The following is a 20763-nucleotide window of genomic DNA, read 5'->3' on the forward strand; positions in this document are numbered from 1 at the left end:
AAGTGGAGTTGAATATCCACTAGCGAAATAATCTCAAAAGGAAGCTAGTGGTTGCCCTGTAAGTCCTGAAATCATACAATCGACGGGCGTGACAACCTCCGGGTCTCATTGTAAGGACTCGTGATTCAAACCACTCAGAAGTAAATAAATCTTTATTTCAAATGACATTTCAAATGTTACCTTTACCTCCGGTCGACATTCAGACTGTTTGTGACTATTGTTTGATGAAGAAAATCCTGACAGGCAGCTGCTCCTCTTTCATTTGAAGTTTGATCTCATATTTCTTTGAGATTTCTGATCAAATCATGTACACACACACACACACATACACACAGACACAAACACACACACAGACACACACATACACACAGTTGCAGTGACCAAGGAAACATAAAGCTTTATTTAAGTTTCGCCTCAAACTACGGAGCACTACCTTTCTTCTTCTTCTGTTGTGCTTTTAGTGTAGCATCATTTAGCCTGTTAGCATGTTAGCTCTTCAAACTGCAGCTTCCTGGTTTTAGAAGGAGGGGCCTTAACGCTGAAGGACTTTTCTCTCTTTGTTTATTTATTCTGATCCATAAATGCAGATTTCTTTTTGTGTTTCTGAGCAGACAACCAGCTGCTTGTGTTTATGTTTACAAATGGAAATATTATTTATATGACGTGATGACTGATTTAAAGGAGCATTTCACCTCAAACTGACAGTGTTTTTCTTTTTATTGATTGTTCAACTTTTTCTTTGACAACTGACTCGACTGACAGAGCTCTGACTCGACTGACGGAGCTCTGACTCAACGAGTTTGACATCAAATCTTAAATCCCTACAAACAAATGTTTCCTGCTGTGTCAGAAACTTTTGACAGATTTATTTAAATGTTTTTTTTTTAATAAAAGGGCTGCTTTTTACGACTACTCGGAGACATTCATCTTTGAGAAGAAATAAATAAATGCTGTCTGAATCCCACAGATGTGTTTATTTTTTAAATTGCCATGTTTCCCACACTTCCTGCTGCACCTGAACACCTCATGATGAACAGCTGCTGCTGTGTTCAATAAAATGCGCTCAGCTGGAACATTAACAGCAGCTCACACTCGTCAGACATTAAATTAATAAAGTGTGAAACAGGAACAGAGAATGATTATGTCGAGCGGCTTCATTTATTTCACTTTGAAAATCTGAACAGAGGGGTTAAACTACCACAGTGTAAAACTCCTGCTGTTCTCCCATAAGCCCAGATCATTTCATCGTCCAATCAGAGAGGACTATTAAATGACCTTTTGTTGTAGTTAGAAGATTTCACCACTAGTTGTCACTGTTATTTAAGAAACATGCTGCTCACTGATTGGTCACGTCAAGTTCAAACCTCAATTCTGACATGTTTAGGTTAGTTTGGACGTAACGCTCTACTAGTTAAGACGAACCTTACGTCTCCATGGTAACCAAGCAATGACCACGCTAAAGATACAGACTAGTTTACATGAAGAGTTTAGTGCAGACTCTACACAGAGCCGCTGACACAGAGCCGCTGACACAGGGCGCTGAACAGTTCACGTCCTCATTTAAAGTAAAAAGAGATTTATTTTCAGTCCAAACATCAGAGCACCAGCTGATCGCTCCTCGGAGGGGGGAAGGGTCACACCCGTGTCCCCGTCTCTCTGATCCACAGGTTGCCCACTTGAGTGCCGAACTCCATCCCGTCTCTGCGGTGAGAGAAGAAGAGCTCGGGGTGACAGGAGGTGCAGGGGGTCACAGACGGACGCTCTGTCACCGTGTCGTCGTGGATGTTCTCCGGCAGCACGCCGCCACACTGGAGGAGGAGTCTGAGGAGGGAGGTTACTCAATTTAGAAACAACGTCAAACTAAACTAAAGGCAGGTCCAAAGAGAGCGAGCTTCATTCAACTCTGACTTTAGGCTTTACAGACCGGATGACCCTGTGACCTCTGTTCATGGTTCATCTCTCAGCAAGACGCATTTCAGGTAAATTCAGTGCGTGTCTTGCGTACCTGTTGGCGAGCCGGATGTTGACGTGCGGCGTCTTTGACTCGGGGTCGGGGACACAGTCGGGGTGGATGCTGTGAAAGTCGAGCGCCTGATCTCTGAACAGAGTGAAACAACACGCCCCCACCGACGGTCCCACGGCAACCAGGATGTCACTCACACGGCAACCAAACTCTCTCACCATGGCCTCCACCGTCGCCATGGCAACCCCCATCAGGGTGCCTTTCCATCCTTACGACAAAAACACAGACGCAAAATTAAAAAAACATTCATACCAGAAGAAGGAAGGTGATTTTAGAACGTCTGTTATGTTTCTACCTGCATGTGCGACTCCTACCACTTTAGTCACAGGGTCGGCGAACAGGATCGGCATGCAGTCGGCTCCCGGGGCGGCGATGACCACACCGGTCTGGTTGGTTACCATGGCGTCATAACTCTCCGGCTCCTCTTTCCCCAAAACCCAAACGTCAGAGGCGTGATTGACCTGCAAGACACAAGAGAACACGAAGACGCTGTGACCTCGAAGATGATTTCTGTTTCTCGTCCTCCACGACGGCGAGCCGACGACACTTTACAGAAAGCACAAATAACCTTCCTCGTGCTTCTACTGTCGGACGTGTAGCGTTTCCCATTCAAGTTAAAAACATCAATCATTTCCGTTTTCCACATTCATCACAACAACTGTGCTGATGACTGAAAGTACCTTGACCAGACGGAACTGCTCAGAATGGAAACCAGCGTGGAGGGCCAGCCGGCGTCTGTTCTCCGTCACCACGGCGATGGGGTCCCTCCTCCGGCGGCTGCTGAATAGGTTCAACGAGGACATGGTCGGGATCGAGGACACGCCGCCACCACGTGTGCTGAAGCCGTGACCGAAACATTCTAAGAGGAAAACAAAGAATGATCATTTCTTTCATCTTTATATCATCAGACCAAACTCCATTCAGAAATCTGCAGATTTAACAGAACTGATCTCATCGGCCAGACGGACCTTTTCTTCCAACTCTTCACGTTAGCGAAACACCGAGTTAAAAACAAAACATCGTAACACTCCGCCTCATTCAGACGAGTCCTCAAGAAGGGTTTTAAATACGGATCCACATCCTGTGACCCTCACTTCATTTATATCACGTTTAATGTTTGTGGAGTTTCAGAAGAGAAGCAGCGATGTGACAGAAAGCCAGCACGACTAAATAACAAGCAGACGTAAACATGTGACGTCTTTATATGTCAAAAGTCAGATAAACACAGCGTGATTAATGTTTCTGTAGTAAGAAGTGTCTTTATCACGATGTGTAAATGGACTTGAAATTGCAAAGACCTGTTCTAGTCTTCTGACTCCTCAAAGCGTTTTCACACCACAGGATTCACACACTGATGGTAGAGGCTGCTGAGTAAGGAGTCCATCAGTATTAACTCATCCATTCACACGCCCACGACAAAGCAGCGGGAGCAACTTGGGGTTAAGTGTCCTGCCCAAAGCCACATTGAACATGTGGCTGCTGGAGCTGAGGATCAAACCCCCCGACCTTCAGGTTCAGAGACGATCGACTACCGACTGATCCTGTTTAGAAGAACACTTAAATGTTTGAAATATGACTTTCATCTTTTTGCTGTGTGCTTGATGAACGTTTTAAATAAATAAATATCATCAGAATCAAGATCAGCTTTGTTTGTGTACACAGACGAAGACATTGACTTTGCTCTCTTTTTATTAATAATAAAATATAAAACTATTAAATGAATATAAAAAATCCTTCAGAACAGCGAGGTGAGGAGTGAAAAAGATGCTGAAGTGATGTCACAGGTGGTTTATTTAAAGGAGGTAGATGAACAGTATTCAGTGTGCAGACAGGTGATATAACAATTAAACGGTATTTATTTAACGTGTTTTAATTGAACTGACCTGGGATCAGGGTAGACCTGAGGACTCTCAGCTCTCCTCTCAGCGCCGGAAGCTGCCGCACAAACGCGGTCACGTCTTCTCCTACGTCATCAGGTGAGTCCTTGTGGGCAGATTCTGTGCAGCTGGCACAGGTGAGGTCGACCACCTTGTACTCGAATGTGTACACGGCGGTAAAAAGTAGCTGCTGGTACATCTGCAGCACCTGTCGCCCCCGCGGGGACGTGATGACCCGGACCGAGCTCTGGTCCAGCTGGTCCAGGGTCTCTTTAAACCGGTACAAACTTTCTGCTGTGGAGGCCGAGTCCAGCACGCATGCGTTTTTTCTACCATTACTGCTGCTGCTGCTGCACGAGCTCAGCTTTGAAATGTTGTTTGAGTTCCGGTAACGCTCCCCACACAGCAGGAAAACCCGCGAGCCTGACTCGGACTCCTCCCGTAGAGACTCACCGGTGCACGCGGGGTAGCAGCCGTAGATCAGGTCTATCAGCACGTGCACAGACATGACGGACACTGTGGCGGGGTGGTGGGGTTGAACGTCTCCGCACAACGAGGAATGTTCACTGACAGATTGTATCCAGTGCTCCCCGCGGGAAGCATATTTATCAGACACAAACCGAATCCACAGCTCGCTCTGCACTTCCTGGTCCCGCCCACCTGCAGCATGGCCCCGCCCACTGTGGAAACTCCTGACAGGTTGAAAACACTGACCTCAGCCGCTCCCTCTGGTTTCTGCCGACGGTCAGTCACAGAAACAGGAAGATGCCCCGTGAGTTCAAATGTTCACACTCTCACAGATGAAGTCCGCACGTGAACTTCATTAACAGATAGAAACTTTATTTAAAAAGCCTCTTTGTACCTGAACAGCTGTACACCTGCAGTCTATCTCTTAAGCTGTGAAGACTCCTGCGGGTGTGTGACTGTGAGGCAGGTAAAGAAGAGGAAATCTGAGCTGAGCGTGTAAACAAACCACCTGAGGAGTTAGAGATGTTGGAGTTTCCCCGAGTCAGCACGATCACACAGTAAGAAGCGTCACACTCAGACCTGTGGCTTTGAGAAACTCCTCGGACTTCTGGAGTTTAAAGAGGAGGAAGTTATGACTATAAATACTTTAACAAAACTTTACAGAATAAACCAGACGAGACAACTGAAACAAACTGAGCTGAAGGATGAGTTCAGATTATTTACAGCTGCTGAGTCAGAAGACAAAATCTCTGTGTACTTTTAGTTTGTTTGTTCTGGATTGTGACGCTCGAGACGTTCCAGCTCTGGAAAGTCCATCAGAGGTGCTTCACAGGGCTCGAGGATATTTTGAACTTTAATGTTTTAAACTGCAAAGTTTTATCAAAATCTACCAAAAACTTCAGAGTGAAATCTTTGACTGTTTAATAAGGCCGTCAGAATGTTTGATACTTTTTGATACCACAATTTAAAAATGATAAAATCTCCGTCTCTGTGCGATCGTTCCAAAAATGACTGAAGCTTTAAATAACGGCATTTATTTCATACAACAGATCTACAGGAGAGGAACGAGTCCATCGAAGCCCCCAGGTAAACTCCTGCACTCTGTCTGCACAACACTCTGGAAATGTTTGTTACAAGGTAGACGTTCTTTAGAGACGCAAGTGGACCCAAACGTTCCTCTCCATAGTGACGTGGAGCGCCTCCTGGAGGATCCTGAGGTGTTCCCAGGTTATTCTGCTGATAACTGTTGCTGCCGTGGCGAGGCTTTGTTTCAGCACCAGGCGCTGCTCGCAAACTGTTGCGAGGCGGGAATGTTTGTCTGTCCCTGATTTTCAAGGCGTTGTTGCTAAAGGTCCAACCAGTAAGATGTGTAGAGACTGAAATGATAAAGGTACCTTACTATATGATCAGACATTAAGGAAACATGCTATGTTGAAGTGCTGGCTTCTCTGACAACAATGCAGCAGCCAGTATGTCCTCCTTCTAACTTTAGATTCTGGTCCTGAATGATCTGGATTTGTTTGGACCAGAGAAGGTAGGCGGTTTTAAGGCACCCCCCACACGGCCGTTTTGGACGCCCCTCGGTTTGACAGATATGAGACCAGTTATCAGGTCAAACCAACAGGTGTTGCAGCGATGGAAGCGGGCAAGAGAAGTGGTTCAGATAGAAGATAAAGATAAACTTTATTGATCCCCTGTGGGGGAAATTTTTGCATTACAGCAGCTCAAGAAAACAGGAATATAATTATTAAAAATAAAAATAGAAGTTAAAAATCAAACATATTTACATCAGTTAAATAAATAAAAAATACAATAATAGAATTTTACACAGTATCTACACTTCCACTTGTGGAGAGAGTTGTTGTTATTAAAAACACATACAGTGTGTAGCATTATTGATGAGTCATGAGGTGGTGATGCTGTTAAAGAGTCAGATTAAACAGTCTACAGATGGGATGAACGAGCTGCGGTAGCGCTCTGTCTTGCAGGGTGGGTGTCTCAGTCTGCTGCTGAAGGAGCTGCTCAGAGCCCCCACAGTGTCATGTAGGGGGTGAGAGGGGTTGTCCAGGATGGATGTCAGCTTCACTAACATCCTCCTCTCACCCACCTCCTCTACAGTCCAAGACAGAACTGGCCCTCCTGACCAGTCTGTTCAGTCTCTTCCTGTCTCTCTCTGTGCTCCCTCCTCCCCAGCAGACCACTGCATACAAAAGTGCGGACGCCACCACAGTGTCATAAAAAGTCTGTAGCAGAGTCCTGCACACTCCAAAGGACCTCAGTCGCCTCAGCAGGTGTAGTCGACATTGGCCCTTCTTGTACTGGACGTCTGTGTTGTTTGACCAGTCCAGTTTATTGTTGAGGTGAACACCCAGGTATTTGTACATCTCCACCCTCTCGATGTCCAAGCCCTGGATGTTCACCGGTGCAGTCTGGGGTGCGGAAGTCAATCACCATCTCCTTTGTCTTTGTAGAAAAGGCCCCAAAGTTACATGTTAAGGTTTTTGCTTTATGTTAAAATAGTGTTTGATTCCTGTTCAGTTTAATGTGATGATATTGTGCTCAATAGGGGAGAGGTGTCACCTGCTGGTCATTTAGTGAATTACATCATGTAGTAATGAGCAGTGTGCAGAGTAATCACTTCAGAAGTTGGTTGTGCGTGAATGAAAAGAGTGAGTACTTACCTGAAGTCTTATATGTGACATTGTGTGTTCTTTAATGTTGAGGCAAAGTTGTTCACTCCCGCGGAGCCGGAGTTTAGAGCTTAGTTGTTCGTCGTATTCTGGATATGCTAATTAGCCGATGTCACGGCCCCGACACGCTTGCTAACTGTCCCCCGGCTTAGTTGGAGCCACACAGTAGTTGGAAAAGAGTCATGTCGAATTCATTACATGTTTATGCTTAGCCTACCTAGTGCTAATTCTTTCCCGTGTTAATATTAGTGTTATTTTAGTTGCCTGTTAGTTACGAGGTTTGCTAACTGTGTTGCTCTCTGCACGAGGAGGAAAGTTTGATGTCCGTGCTTCACAATAAAAGCATCGTAGTATTTTTATAGAATGATTGTAAGACTGTTAAGCCTACGGTAGCCTTTCTGTGTTTAATACTTTAGGTTAAAGAGACATGTAGCTTACCTTTATTTATTTACATATTATAACCTATTACATTACTGTATAGTGTTTTGTATGTTATAGAGGTAAGATGAAGCATTCAGATGTGTTCCTTAAGTATATATTCTGCTATTCTTTTTCTTATAGAAAACCACAACAAGACCCAATACTCTGTCATATTGAATGGCCACTGAGATGCCTGTATTTTGTTTCACTATGAGGAAGAAGTAAACAGCCATTCAACCAAATCTGCACTCTTGTTATTCATATTCTGGAATAAGGCCTGAAGTGGTGTTCTGGCCGACACACCTGAGTGAATCCAGTGAAAAGCAACAGACTAGTGTCCCAACTGAGTTTAGTTTTATTATCTTCATTACAGTCTTGCTGGCGCTGAGCTGAAGGTGGTTGAGCTCACTCCAGTCGACAAAGTCCATGATGACCTGCCTGTACTCCTGTTCGCTCCCCTGAGACACACACCCCACGATGGCTGTGTCATCAGAGAACTTCTGCAGGTGGCAGCTCCCAGAGTTGTAACAGAAGTCCGAGGTGTACAGGGTGAAGAGAAAAGGGGAGCGAACTGTCCCCTGCGGCGCCCCTGTACTGCAGACCACCATGTCAGACTCACAGTCCTGAAGCCTCACGTACTGTGGTCTGTTGGTGAGGTAGTCCGTTGCCCATGCAGCCAGGTGACAGTCCACTCCCGCCCTCTCTAGCTTCCTGGATGGTGTTGAAGGCACTGGAGAAGTCAAAGAACATGACCCTCACAGTGCTGCCGGTGTTCTCCAGGTGAGTCCATGATCTCTGCAGCAGGTAGATGACGGCGTCATCCACCCCAATGTTCGGCTGGTAGGCAAACTGCAGAGGATCCAGATTTGAAGTCACCAGGGGGCGGAGGTTGTTGAGGACGAAGTGATTGTACCCGACCTAAAAAGCCTCTGCATGTTTCTAATAAGCTCCACGAGCAGAAACGTGCTCAAACTAGGATCAATATTGGAGATGCTTTTGAAAAATGGAGAGAGGTTAGAACACAGAAAGGTTTACAGACCGATGCAGAGCTGGCTAAACACTGAAGCTTCAGAGTCCACCACATGGTGACCTGTGTGAGCATCGACTCTAGAGAGGAGGGGGCGGGGGGGAAACAGCTCTCTACAATGTTTTGAATTTGGACTGCAGTACCCGTTTTAAACACTAGGTGTCAGAGTTACATATTGCTCCTTTTAGATACATCTGTATTCTTTATTTTAATTAAACAATCTGTAATCTTCTCTGATACAGTTCTGTAAATGTTAAAAGAATCAAAGTTTCTTAAAGAGATCAAAGAGAAACGCTCAGAAAGTTAAAGTGGATTATTATTTATCAAGATTTCTGCTTTCTTTATAAACTTCTTCCAGCTTTAAAAAAAAAAAGAGTTAAACAATCTCTCCTCACATTTAATATATCCCTTTACTCACCAGCAGGTGGCACCAAACACCCAGTTCAGATTTCACTGAGCTGTTTTGTTCATTTTTAATTCTCAGAAAACTTTGATTAAATATCCTTTAATATTTTTGTTTTATAGTTTCTTTCATAATAATACAAATCTGTTTCAATCTGTAGACAAACATCCTGATGTCACAGACTGTTTACGATGCATCAGATGTGATTTCACTGATATGATCTTTATACAACACCGATGTAAACAACATGTGGTTGTTTATTGTACAACGACAGTGAAGGCGTTTTATACGGTGGCTCTGAAGGTCAACTGCAAAAACATTTCACTGAACAATTTTCCTGAAACACAAACGAGACCTCTGTCATGGGTGTGGAAAATCAGGAAGTGGACCCAAGTGCAGAAGCTAACAAAAACTATTTATGTGAAAATAAAGATCAAAAGTCCACAACAAAACTTAATCCAAAAATCAAAATCCAACAGGAGAAAACAAGGAGCCGCAAGGAGACATTAGTAAACTGATGACTGACAATGAACTGACACAGAGGGGAAGAAACACAGACTAAATAGACATAGGGTAATCAAACACAGGTGAGAATAATGACACAGGTGAAGACAATGAGGGCAATCACACTGGAGGGAAACAAGCAGAGGCAGGAATGAACACAAGACAAGAAAGACTGGAGACTAGAACTACAACATAAATCAAGAAACACTAAGATACAGAGAACTCAAGAAAGTAACAAAAACACACTAGAACATAAAGAAACACTAGGGTACGAAGTTACAAAATAACACACAAAACACTAAAGACTAAACTGAAACATTAGGACAAAAACACACAAGGGAAACAAGCAACACGAGGATAAACAGGAGAAACTAAAACATGGAAACCTAAACGCTGAAATACAAAAATAAGACCAAATCATGACAACCTCGTCATAAACATTTTCACACAACTTTAAGTCTTGTGTGTGTCATGAAGAGCTTTGACTTCTGTTATAAAATGTGATTTATTTTATCAGTCCTACATACACAAAGCATATATGACACGTGCACTGTATGTGTCCGCCCCAAACACGAACGATAACACGGAGAAACCCACCACACAGCACGCTTTAACCTGTCGGGATCTGACCAGAAAACACTCGATGATGATGATGGAGCGTTTGGGCGGCAGTAGTTCATTCTGGAAGGACTTTGGTTGGGAATCGGAGATCTGGTGCCAGTTCACATCCTAAGCACTGCCAAGGTGCCCTAACCACCCCCCCTCCTCTCCAGCTCAGGAGTGCTCTCCATGTGCAGCCCCCCTCACTCTGACATCACTCCATCAGTGCACGTCCACATCCTGTGTGTTTGTGTGTGTGTGTGTGTGTGTGTTGATCCAGTGATTGAGGATTCAGACCCATTTCTCTCTCTGACTCCTCTCAGCTGTTTTTCCTCCTCTATCTGATCATTTAAACTCTGAGATCCTCCATCAGATAAATACTGTTAAACCGGCGTTCTCTATACGATTGTACGAAAGGCGTGGCACACACACACAGCATCACCAACAAACACGAGCTAACTAGCAGCTAAATCTGAACAAATATTCAGATGGAGGGTTTGGAGGGTTAATAGATATTTCCTGCCAGCGTTTCTCTCGTTCATATTCTTGGTGATTGGTAGCTGGAGATCTGGTGCCAGTTCACATCCTAAGCACTGCCAAGGTGCCCTAACCCCCCCCCCTCCAGCTCAGGAGTGCTTTCCGTGTGCAGCCCCCCTCACTCTGACATCACTCCATCAGTGCACGTCCACATCCTGTGTGTGTGTGTGTGTGTGTAGCATGTTCAAGAACAGAGTGTAAAACTGAATTTCCTCTTGTGGGATTAATAAAGTTTATCTTTTTCTTTTTCTAAACTTTCTGTCTACATTCCGGTCCTAGCAGAATCTTAACGGGTAAAACAGTCGACAACCCAAATTATGACTGAGCAGTCTCTCAGAGTATTCTCTCTCTCTCTCTCGCTCTGTCTCTCTCTCTCTCTCTCTCTCCTTGGCTGTCCCATCCCTGAAAAAGTATCAAATACACTCCCATCCACTTAGCCCACGCAGTGATCCGCCTTTGGCCACCATCAGTTCTCTTACGTGCTGAGAGAAGGAGCACTGACGTGTTTATCTTTTATTTTAATAATCTGAATATTTACTCCAAATGAAACTCTCCTACATGACTGATCTTTATCTGAGATTATTAATAAATTAAATGACACTTTCTAGTGTGTTTCACATTGTCCAGCAGGGGGAGCTGCAGGCTGCATATTCATATTTCTCTTTATTTCCTGATGAAATTAGAATCATACAAAATGACCTGATTATTTTATTTTATTAAATCGTTAAATGTTCAAACTATGAGTCAACAATGAGCGTGAACAGGATCACATATGAGACAAAATAGTTAATGGATTATAAACATATTTAGGCTATTTATTTTAATGTTATTGTTTATCTCATTAAATATTATATCCCGGGTTCCCTCCTCTGCACACTCCTCGGCTCGGTCCCCGCTGACAGACCCTGACCCGGTCCTCGTGCACGCTCTCTCTCTTTCTCTCTCTCTCTCTCTCGCTCTCTCTCTCTCGGGGACGCGCCCGGGGTTCCGTCCTACCGGAGGCAGAAGGCGGAGAGCTCGGTGTCTGCGCGCGGATATGCACCGGAGAGCCTGAAAGCAAACACACGGAGAGTCCAGCGTCACACCGACACACACCGGGATTTATTCACGCGGACAGTCCGGAGCTTCACGCGGATCTTTGACGGTAAGAGCCGCTCCGGTGTTATTTGTTCTGATGGCACGCGCCTGTCAGGCTGCTGATCAGTGCACGTGAAGCTCTCAGTCCATCACACAGAGCTCATCGTTCACGCGCAGGGTGTGAAGTGTGTCATGATGATCAGTGTGTGTGTGTGTGTGTGTGTGTGTGTGTGTGTGTGAAGCTGAAGTGTATTTTTTTTATGTTTATTGATCAGAAACAGGAGGAATCTGTCCGCGTGCACTCACCTTTTGTTCAACAGTTCAAAGTGTCAGAGCGCGTGCAGCCTCCACCTGGACTAACGCATAGAGAGAGACAGAGAGATGTTTAGTAAAAGAGAAAAGAAGTGGTATTTTTTGTTCTTCTGTTTCTAGAAACATCTCTGTGGGTTTAATCACAGGTGTACACAAGGATTACTGTGTGTGTGTGTGATCAGCTGTTGTTTACCTGCAGCTGGACCATGATGTGATGCAGGATAAAGGGGGGTAGTGTGTGATGGAGATCAGCTGTGCAGGAGGAGGATGAGGATGTCCTTGGTGTGAAGTCACCTTGACGACCCGTCAGCTGAGTGTGTTGGTCTCTGTGTGTGTTTCTGATATTTACCTGCTTCTAGAGGCTGTCGTTGGCTTCTCACTGTAAACAGGTATTTTGTAATCCTCATAAACCTTCTCTAATAACTCTCTAACCTCTAATACGGATGCAAACAGGAAGTTATAAAGTCAATCTCCGGCGCATGTGACATCATCTCTGTTTGATTTGATTCTGAAAATAATCGAACAAATACTCACACACACTGAGCGAATCTTACAGCTTTAAAAAAAACAAACTAAAATCGTTTATAAAAACATTAATTTACAATAAAAAGAGATTCAACGTGGACGTGCTTTAGAGACGCATAAAAGCAACTTGACCTAGGCGTCCCTCAGTCCAGCGATGTTTTTTAACGTTGTCCTGGAGGATCCGAGGTGTGTATAATCCCTCCAGGTGATTCTGCTGAGAACTGTTGCTGTTGTCTCTCAGACGTGTTAGGAGTTTTCAGCCAGTGAGGAGGATCTGGACTCTGGACCAGCAGAGCCTTCAGAGTCTCTGTGGGCTTTCAGAGTGAATAAATGAGGTCATAGTTGTTGTTTTACCGTCGATGACGATGACTGCTTCATCGATGGATCTGCTCCACAGTCGATGATTATTTCCGTCGTGTGTTCGATCAGGATGAGCCCGGAGGACTCGTCATCGCCTGCAAAGATCCATTAAGACGGACTTAAGATCCTAAAGGTGTGACAGCTGCTTGTTTCAGAATCCTGATGATGTTTGATGACGTTTACAGAGACCAGGTCGACCTGGATCGATCTCCTGCGTGTGGTGCCATCTCACTGCTGGTGAAGTGAATTCTGTTTTTTTTTCTCTGTTTAGCAGCTACTCCATTTTTGTACAATGCATTCTGGGAGGTTAGGTCCAATGAGCAGCACACCCAATGCTTTTAGTCTGCATGCTGACTGTACATTATCACTGCCTGCTAACTAAAGAAGGCTGTTCATACACACTCTGAGCTCATGAAGATCTCCTGACTGCGTCCTTTAGAGCTCCGTGTGTGAACACAAACGTCTGAATGTTAGCCGACGCTTTCCTGCAGCACGAGGGTCAGCGTTTCAGCTTGGTTGCCGTTTGATTCATCAACTGATCGATCGGCGATCATCTGATGGATTTCACATATTTCCGTCTGCTGGTTATCATGGCTCTTTAGAGCGAGAGGTTTGAGTGAAGCACTCAGAGGATCAATAATGAGTGTGTCGTTGTGTTTATGTGACCTCACAGGCTGATGGTAATGAGCCGTGGTTAGTCATCGATTCCCAGGAGGCAGAGGGACACAGACACCGTCCTCGTCATCATCATCATCATCATAAACAAACAGCCTCTCCGAGTCTGCAGGCGAACAGCTACTTCATCAGCTGAAACCATGTTTGATGCTCAACCGTCTCTGCAGAAATCTGACACCTCCACACCCGCAGGGCGAGTGAGCGACCAGGGGGGGCGGAGTCTGTGTGAGCACGTGCGTGTGTGTGTATGTGTTCGTCACCTGAGGGGATTACAGTGGCTGTGTAACCCTGCAGATCTCCCAGCATGCCTCAGGGCCTGCCGGGACAACACTCTCACACACACACACACACACACACACACACAGCACCGTGTTGTCGTGTGTTTCAGCTTCATAATGTGATTATTCTTCATCACACTCGGTGCTGACCTCACACTGCAGCTCACGGGGAGCAGCGAGCAGAATGTGCTGGTATTTATAACAAACAGAGATTCACCTCCGGAGGAAATAATCACGAGAGACAAACCCACCATCATGAGAAAGAGACTGTGTGTGTGTGTGTGAACCACATCAACTTTGTAATGTACCACCACTCTAAGGATGGGCACGGTTTTTTTTTTTTTTCGTTTTTTGTGTTTTTAATAGAGAGACAGGACAGTGGATAGAGTCAGAAATCGGTAAGAGAGAGAGAGAGGGGAATGACATGCGGGAAAGGAACCACAGGAGGGATTCGAACCAGGCCGCCCGCTTGGAGGACCACAGCCTCCATACATGGGGTGCGTGCACCAACCACTGTGCCACCAGCGCCTCAAGGATGGGCACATCTTTTGTGTTTAATCCACATCGTGTCAGAACGTAATACGGGTGCAAGTATCTTTTTTTTTAACATTTAGTTTCCTTCTCCTCTTGAGGACGGACCTATGGAGGCTCGAAGAGGACATGGGAACAAAGAAATGATAAATCTACATCTACATACTTCCTGGTTATGTAGAAACATATTTTTATTATTTTCTGCCGATGTCTCCTCAGCGCTCCGTACAGACAGAGCTTTACTTTGGACTTTTAGAAATCGTCATTTCGCCGTGGTTATCTCAGCCCTGGCCTCTGGTCTTTGTCAGCCGTCTTCTCTGAGATCAGTGAGGTTAAAACATTTTGATTGACTTTCTCGTAGTCTTGATGAAGAGCGTGCAGGTTTTATCTTCTTTTTCTCCCGTTTGTCTAAAATCTGGATGACTGTGATGTCTGTGAGACGCTTTGTAGCTCAGCGTCTTCATGGTGAGAGAGCCGAGAGAGAAATCAATAAAGAGAAATCAATAAAGAGAGCTCTGTGTGTGTGTGTGTGTGTGTGTGTGTGTGTGTGTGTGTGTGTGTGTGTGTGTGTGTGTGTGTGTGTGTGTGTGTGTGTGTGTGTGTGTGTGTATTGATCCAGTGATTGAGGATTCAGACCCATTTCTCTCTCTGACTCCTCTCAGCTGTTTTTCCTCCTCTATCTGATCATTTAAACTCTGAGATCCTCCATCAGATAAATACTGTTAAACCGGCGTTCTCTGTACGATTGCACGAAAGGCGTGGCACACACACACAGCATCACCAACAAACACGAGCTAACTAGCAGCTAAATCTGAACAAATATTCAGATGGAGGGTTTGGAGGGTTAATAGATATTTCCTGCCAGCGTTTCTCTCGTTCGTATTCTTGGTGATTGGAGGAGGAAGACACATCAAACAGGCATGCCTGCTGTTGCCATGGTGACTTCAGACGCTGACTGACAGACAGACGCTGGACGTAGCGTGTACACTGTAAGCTACCGCATGCTAGCTCAGGTGCATCACAGTAAAGAGCCGATCAGAGGACTTCAAACAGAGAGGAAAATATTCACCTTTAAAGGCTTTATATGCTTTATATTTTTTGATCCAGCAGGTGTCACCCTTGAGCACCAGCATGAAACCAAAACAACTTGCGGTGCATTGTTGTGTTAGCATGCTAATGCTAACGATCTTTATTATGCTCGTATCTTCACACTGCATGTGAATTTACCCCAAATGAGTGTGATCTAGAAACACAGCTAAGCAGTGAGTACAGTATGTTATTCTTCTGAGTCAGCCGCCATCCTGGCGATGTCAACAAACTGAAAATATGACTCTGAAAACTCTGAAAACATCACAGACAGTGGGACTCGGGTGTTACACCCATTGTAGACAGTCATTACTCACAGAGTTATTTTCAGAGGATATACTTGATTTCTATTATATTTAAGCCTTTAAGAACGAATGGGGGTCTGAGATTTATTATAAATGTGATAGTTTGCTACCGAATGCTAATTATTAAATTAATCAAATAATCAAATAATTGATTAACAACAATCAGATTCTAAATTAACATCAATATTAAAACATTCAATCATCATTGTAGAAACTGAACCACACTAAATCTGATTTATGTCTTCTGACTGAAATATATGAGCTCCATGAAGACACACACGCACGCACGCACGCACGCACGCACACACACACACACACACACACACACACACACACACAGTGGCAGCACATCAAAGCGACTCTGCTCCAGTGATGGAGGAAGACGAGCAGCCGGAGGCAAAGAGCCGCTGTGACTGAAGAGCTTTCTGATCCACACAATGGAGTGTGTGTGTGTGTGTGTGTGTGTGTGTGTGTGTGTGTGTGTGTGTGTGTGTGTGTGTGTGTGTGCGCGCACCAGATGTGGGGTCCTGGTTTGTGCTGCAGAGCTACAGAAAGTAGGATGTACTTCCTATCTCTGTGACGGTGCAGTATGTATGTTTTTATCATCATTTAGTGATTTCATTATTAGTCAGAAAGCTTCATCGCACACAGAACCAGTCACCAACGTCTGCGGTTTTGGAAGAGACCTGGTCGGACTTTGGGTTGGTGGGACAACTGCTGCAGAGATCAGATCCTCCTCTGTCACTCTGAGACTCCTTTTAAATCTCATCAGTGCTGGAAGACTCTGCAGAGCTGCGGTCCAGGACCGGCTCCGAGTTGTTCCACAGTTTGAGCTCCAGCTGATGAGAACCAGCTCGCACTCTGATGATGTGTTTAACAGCTCTGTGATCGTTTTTTTCTGTCTGAGCGTGTGTGAAAACGTTTGCTACTGTGCTGCATCTGGACGCCTGCAGGCAACATGCAGGGTCGCAGGTCAACATGTGCTGCAGAGGAACATGTAGAACAACGTCAGAGCGTCTGACTCTGAACGAGTCTGCTAATACATCGCTTCATTTGAGTTATCTTCAGGTGTTTCATATCTCTAAAATCTGCAAAGCCGGAGCTCAAAGGTTACTTCAGGTCAGTCATCACGAAAACAAAAGCAGAGAATTCTGACGTTAGCATTTTCATCCAGTCTCATCAAATGAAAACAGAAAACATTTTGAACAATGATTAAAGTTAGAAACATGACGTAAATATTCCTCTACCCTCGAGAATTGAAACAAACTGTAAAATATTCTGATAGTTTCCTCTGCTTTATAAAGACCGTGTCTGTAAAGTCATTGACGATGAGGGATGATTTTGAAGCTGCAGTGTTTTTCCGACAGTGTTGATCATTGAAGTATTGGAGGAAACATTAATTTAAATCTTTTATTGACTCATTAGTGGAATGGCGGTGTGGTTATAGTGAGATCTCAGGGTTGGCTAGGATGTGGGGGAGGGGCCTAATGTGAGAGCCGTTCAGATAAATCCAGGAGACGCCCCTGTTTGAGGTGTGTAGATAAGCTGCAGGCTCTTGCTCTTCCCATTAAGCCAACTGAAGAAGGATGACACACACACACACACACACACACACACACACACACACACACACACACACACACACACACACACACACACACACACTCTCTCTCAGGGTTAAATGCAGGTCAATGTGGAGTGTGTGACATGATGTGTATCTCTGTTGATTCATTGTGTCGGCTAAACCAAACATTCATTCAACACTCTGACATTGTGTGTGTGTGTGTGTGTGTGTGTGTGTGTGTGTGTGTGTGTGTGTGTGTGTGTGTGTGTGTGTGTGTGTGAGGTCTGGTATGAATTCGTTTTTCGACTCTCTCTTGGCTCTGCTGAAGTTTTTGTTTTTGTCTGGATGATTTTTCTCTTCAATCAGAAACAGACTCCTTCTTCTTTTGGACAAACTGTCTCTGCTTTGACATTTTAAGATGTCATGACAGCAGAAGTTTAATCTCTGAAATGATTTTAGTCAAAAGGAAACAGGACCAAAGTCGGTCCCGCCGGACGCTGGACATCAGTCGCTCCTCAGTTCTGCTGCAGCAGCGTAACGAAGCTCCGCTCTCGCTAAGCCTGAAAACGCTCATCTTGATTCTACAACGGCGTGATATCAGTGTTCCAGTCTGTGACTTCACATCGTGTTACCGTGTTGTAGGAGTGAGCTTCACATACAAACACAGTCAGACATGCGCACACACAGCGCTGCTCTCCCTCGCTGGCTCCGCCCCTGTTCTTACCTGTTAATACCCCTGAAGGCAGCAGAGAGGGCGGATCACTTCGTCTCCCTGTTACGCCGCCGTGACATTCAAGCTGAAGGAGTAAAGGGACGTAAATATCACACCTTGAACGGCGGTCTGAATAGAGTCACTCACAGTTTCCACTCCATGGGTGCCGTGGTCCGTCAACGCCGCGCTCTGCCTCTGGTCACTTCCTGTCAGCACCTGTGTGTCCAATCAGACCGTGTGCCCAGCTCTGGACATCAGTGTGACATCACAGTGACATCACAGTGACAGTGGAGGACAGTGAGCGATGAGGTTTTCTTGCAGAGCAGTCGGCTGCGGAGAGAGAAGAAGAAGAACCATTTCAGAGGGGACAATACAGGAACCAGCTGCCAAGCCCTCTGCTACACACACACACACACACACACACACACACACACGCTCACACTGTGTGTGCGTCTCACTTTTAATGAACACACTGCAGCTGCTCTGATCCTCACTGTGTGTAAGGTTCAGAGCCGGCTGCAGGCTGCAGCAGGTCTGATGAGGTCAGAGAGAGAGAGCATCGCTCTCTGGACTCGACTGTGCAGAGAAAACAAACGGCTTCAGTACCGACTGTGTGAATCCTTTAGGGTTCATCAGAACGTTTTCACCTCGGGCCAAGTAGTCGAGAAGCAGGAAGCAGCGTGAGATAAGACCGAGCAGCGAGTGTTTGGTGTTCACAGTCGATCTCTCTACATAAAGATCTGTCATCGCTTTTCTTCTGAGAACGTCAGAAATGATTCAGAAGCGATCAAATCCAAACAGAACGCTCCCACTGCTCATCGGCCCGTTTAGCGTTAATGAAGTCTATAAAAAGATATCAGCCCACGAAGACGTTTAATCTGAACTCCTACTCACCAGGAAACAATCATCCTGTAACAAAGCCCGATTCAGACAGACGTTTTCAGGACGCCATATTTACATCCCTGTGACGCTTCGCCTTCAACCTGAATGTCTCGAGGCATCATGGGGGGACGAAGTGACCCCTCCCTCTGTACACTGACAGCTACTGGCCTGGCATGTAGACTACAGAGAGTTTATATGTTTTTGTGGATCCTTGAGCACAGAGGTTGTTTTCAAAATGTTGTCGTCTTAAAGAGGAAAACGTTTCTGTTTTCAGTGGATCGTTGGCCTGAGATTGTGATTCTTCGGTCTTCCTCACTTTGACGATGATGATGAAGAATGCGTTTCCGTTCGTCTGCAGTCTGACCGTGACCTGGTTTAACGTCAGGTGGTTCAGGCTCTGTGGAGCCTCTCCAGTTAAGTGTTATTCAGCCACCATCTTGGTTTTATGGGGCAGGAAGTGACCACGTTGGAGCGAGAAGGTGAAGCTGGAAGAGTCAGAGGCTGATGCATTAGCTAGTTAATGAGCTAACAAGACACAGGAACAGGTACACGCTGATGAATTCAAACATGTTATTAAGTTATTCTATCATTTCATTATTTCAGCCACTAAAAGAAACACACTACAGCTCCGACTTCTTGGATGGTTTAAACACAGCTGCAGAGTTTGTGTTCCTTTGGCTGTGTGCATGAGTGAACTCTGCAAGGATGTGTCTGCAGTGTGTGTGTGTGTGTGTGTGTGTGTGTGTGTGTGTGTGTGTGTGTGTGTGTGTGTGTGTGTGTGTGTGTGTGTGTGTGTGTGTGTGCGTGTGTGTGTGTACGTGAAGTGTGTGTGTGTGTGTGTGTGTGTGCAGTGTGTGTGTGCAGTGTGTGTGTGTGTGTGTGTGTGCAGTGTGTGTGTGTGTGCAGTGTGTGTGTGTGTGTGTGTGTGTGTGTGTGTGTGCAGTGTGTGTGTGTGTGTGTGCAGTGTGTGCAGTGTGTGCAGTGTGTGTGTGTGTGTGTGTGCAGTGTGTGCAGTGTGTGTGTGTGTGTGTGTGTGTGCAGTGTGTGTGTGTGTGTGTGTGTGTGTATTTGTCTGCAGTATGTGTGTGTGTGTGTTTGTCTGCAGTGTGTGTGTGTATTTGTCTGCAGTGTGTGTGTGTGTGTGTGTGTGTGTGTGTGTGTGTGTGTGTGTGTGTGTGTGTGTGTGTGTGCAGTGTGTGACAGTAATGGCTGCTGAGCGTCTTCTGCTCTGATGCTCTCTCTGATGAATGGGGTCAGACGGCTTCTTGTCCCCTGCAGACACATCTCACACCAAACTACATCTCCCACAATTCAGCTGTGACCGCGAGCCTGACCGGTGACCACAGAGACTCACAGTTCAACCACCAAACATCCTGTACCGTACACTTTCTCATTCCCTCTCCACGGGCATGTGGAGGTCTCTCCTCTGCTTCGATTCCTCGCGTCTGTCCAGGCATCTCTGGTAGGAGGGACTGACATGCAAGGAAAGGATGCAAGTGAAGGAAACGTGGATGCAATTTAAAAGACTTGAGAAGTAGATAGTCAGATTCAGACTTTTTTTTAACTTGGATAGAATAAAAATCAAATCAAAACCTGTTTACACATTGCAGCAACAAAATCAGAAGTCCGTTATTGGGTCATTTCTAGCTTTTTTAATAACCCCAAAAAATCACAGACAAACTGCTGCACACTGTCCACACTGCACAAAGACGTTTCCAGCGTTCGGTCACCTCGGCTGGTTTCTGCCTAAGAGACATTAAACGTGACTTCTGAATCTGTAGGAGACGCCAAAGGACCCGAGAAACGTCCCTTCACTGACCTGTGAGTTTGAAACGACCTCCGCTCCTCTCTCTTTCTCTCTTTCGCTTTTGGTTAAAAACTTAAGTTAGTTTTCCTTCTAAAGCTAC

At 45.3% G+C, this 20763-nt stretch overlaps 3 protein-coding genes and 1 long non-coding RNA gene across 7 annotated transcripts in view; 2 read left to right on the forward strand and 2 right to left on the reverse strand.

Annotated features, from left to right (window-relative positions):
• Positions 1–964, forward strand: part of lmln (leishmanolysin-like (metallopeptidase M8 family)) — a 10491-nt gene extending 9527 nt beyond the window's left edge. Inside the window, exon 16 of the mRNA XM_061054079.1 lies at positions 1–964. This exon is cut by the window's left edge and continues 1806 nt beyond it. The gene's annotated coding sequence lies outside the window, so the exon portion shown is untranslated.
• A 174-nt stretch (positions 965–1138) lies between these two features.
• lacc1 (laccase (multicopper oxidoreductase) domain containing 1) lies at positions 1139–4541 on the reverse strand. Its single transcript, XM_061054081.1, has 5 exons — positions 3907–4541; positions 2704–2882; positions 2319–2484; positions 2006–2231; positions 1139–1821 (listed from the first exon to the last, which is right to left on the reverse strand). The coding sequence occupies exons 1-5, from the start codon at positions 4406–4408 to the stop codon at positions 1635–1637; spliced, it is 1260 nt and encodes a 419-aa protein (XP_060910064.1). The 5' UTR covers positions 4409–4541; the 3' UTR covers positions 1139–1634.
• A 6706-nt stretch (positions 4542–11247) lies between these two features.
• On the reverse strand, positions 11248–12463 carry LOC132987188 (uncharacterized). The gene is made up of 3 exons (XR_009675585.1): positions 12132–12463; positions 11933–11982; positions 11248–11599 (listed from the first exon to the last, which is right to left on the reverse strand). It is a non-coding gene; the product is annotated as an uncharacterized LOC132987188 (long non-coding RNA).
• enox1 (ecto-NOX disulfide-thiol exchanger 1) overlaps positions 11552–20763 on the forward strand; it is a 73227-nt gene continuing 64015 nt past the window's right edge. The window contains exon 1 of one of the 4 annotated variants that reach the window (XM_061054083.1): positions 11552–11693. The gene's annotated coding sequence lies outside the window, so the exon portion shown is untranslated. The remainder of the gene's footprint in view (positions 11694–20763) is intronic. The other 3 variants (XM_061054084.1, XM_061054085.1, XM_061054082.1) reach the window with 3 other exon arrangements.

This window comes from Labrus mixtus, chromosome 13 (assembly GCF_963584025.1).
Source record: "Labrus mixtus chromosome 13, fLabMix1.1, whole genome shotgun sequence".
Classification (NCBI taxonomy): Eukaryota; Metazoa; Chordata; class Actinopteri; order Labriformes; family Labridae; genus Labrus; species Labrus mixtus.

Excerpts from the sequence above, each read along its gene's own strand:
- lacc1 (XM_061054081.1), bottom strand. The coding sequence starts at position 4,408 with ATGTCTGTGCACGTGCTGATAGACCTGATCTACGGCTGCTACCCCGCG. Across the intron at positions 2,883-3,906 it reads CAGGTCTACCCTGATCCCAG|AATGTTTCGGTCACGGCTTC; the intron begins GTCAGTTCAATT and ends TTTTCCTCTTAG. Across the intron at positions 1,822-2,005 it reads AACATCCGGCTCGCCAACAG|ACTCCTCCTCCAGTGTGGCG; the intron begins GTACGCAAGACA and ends CTCCCTCCTCAG.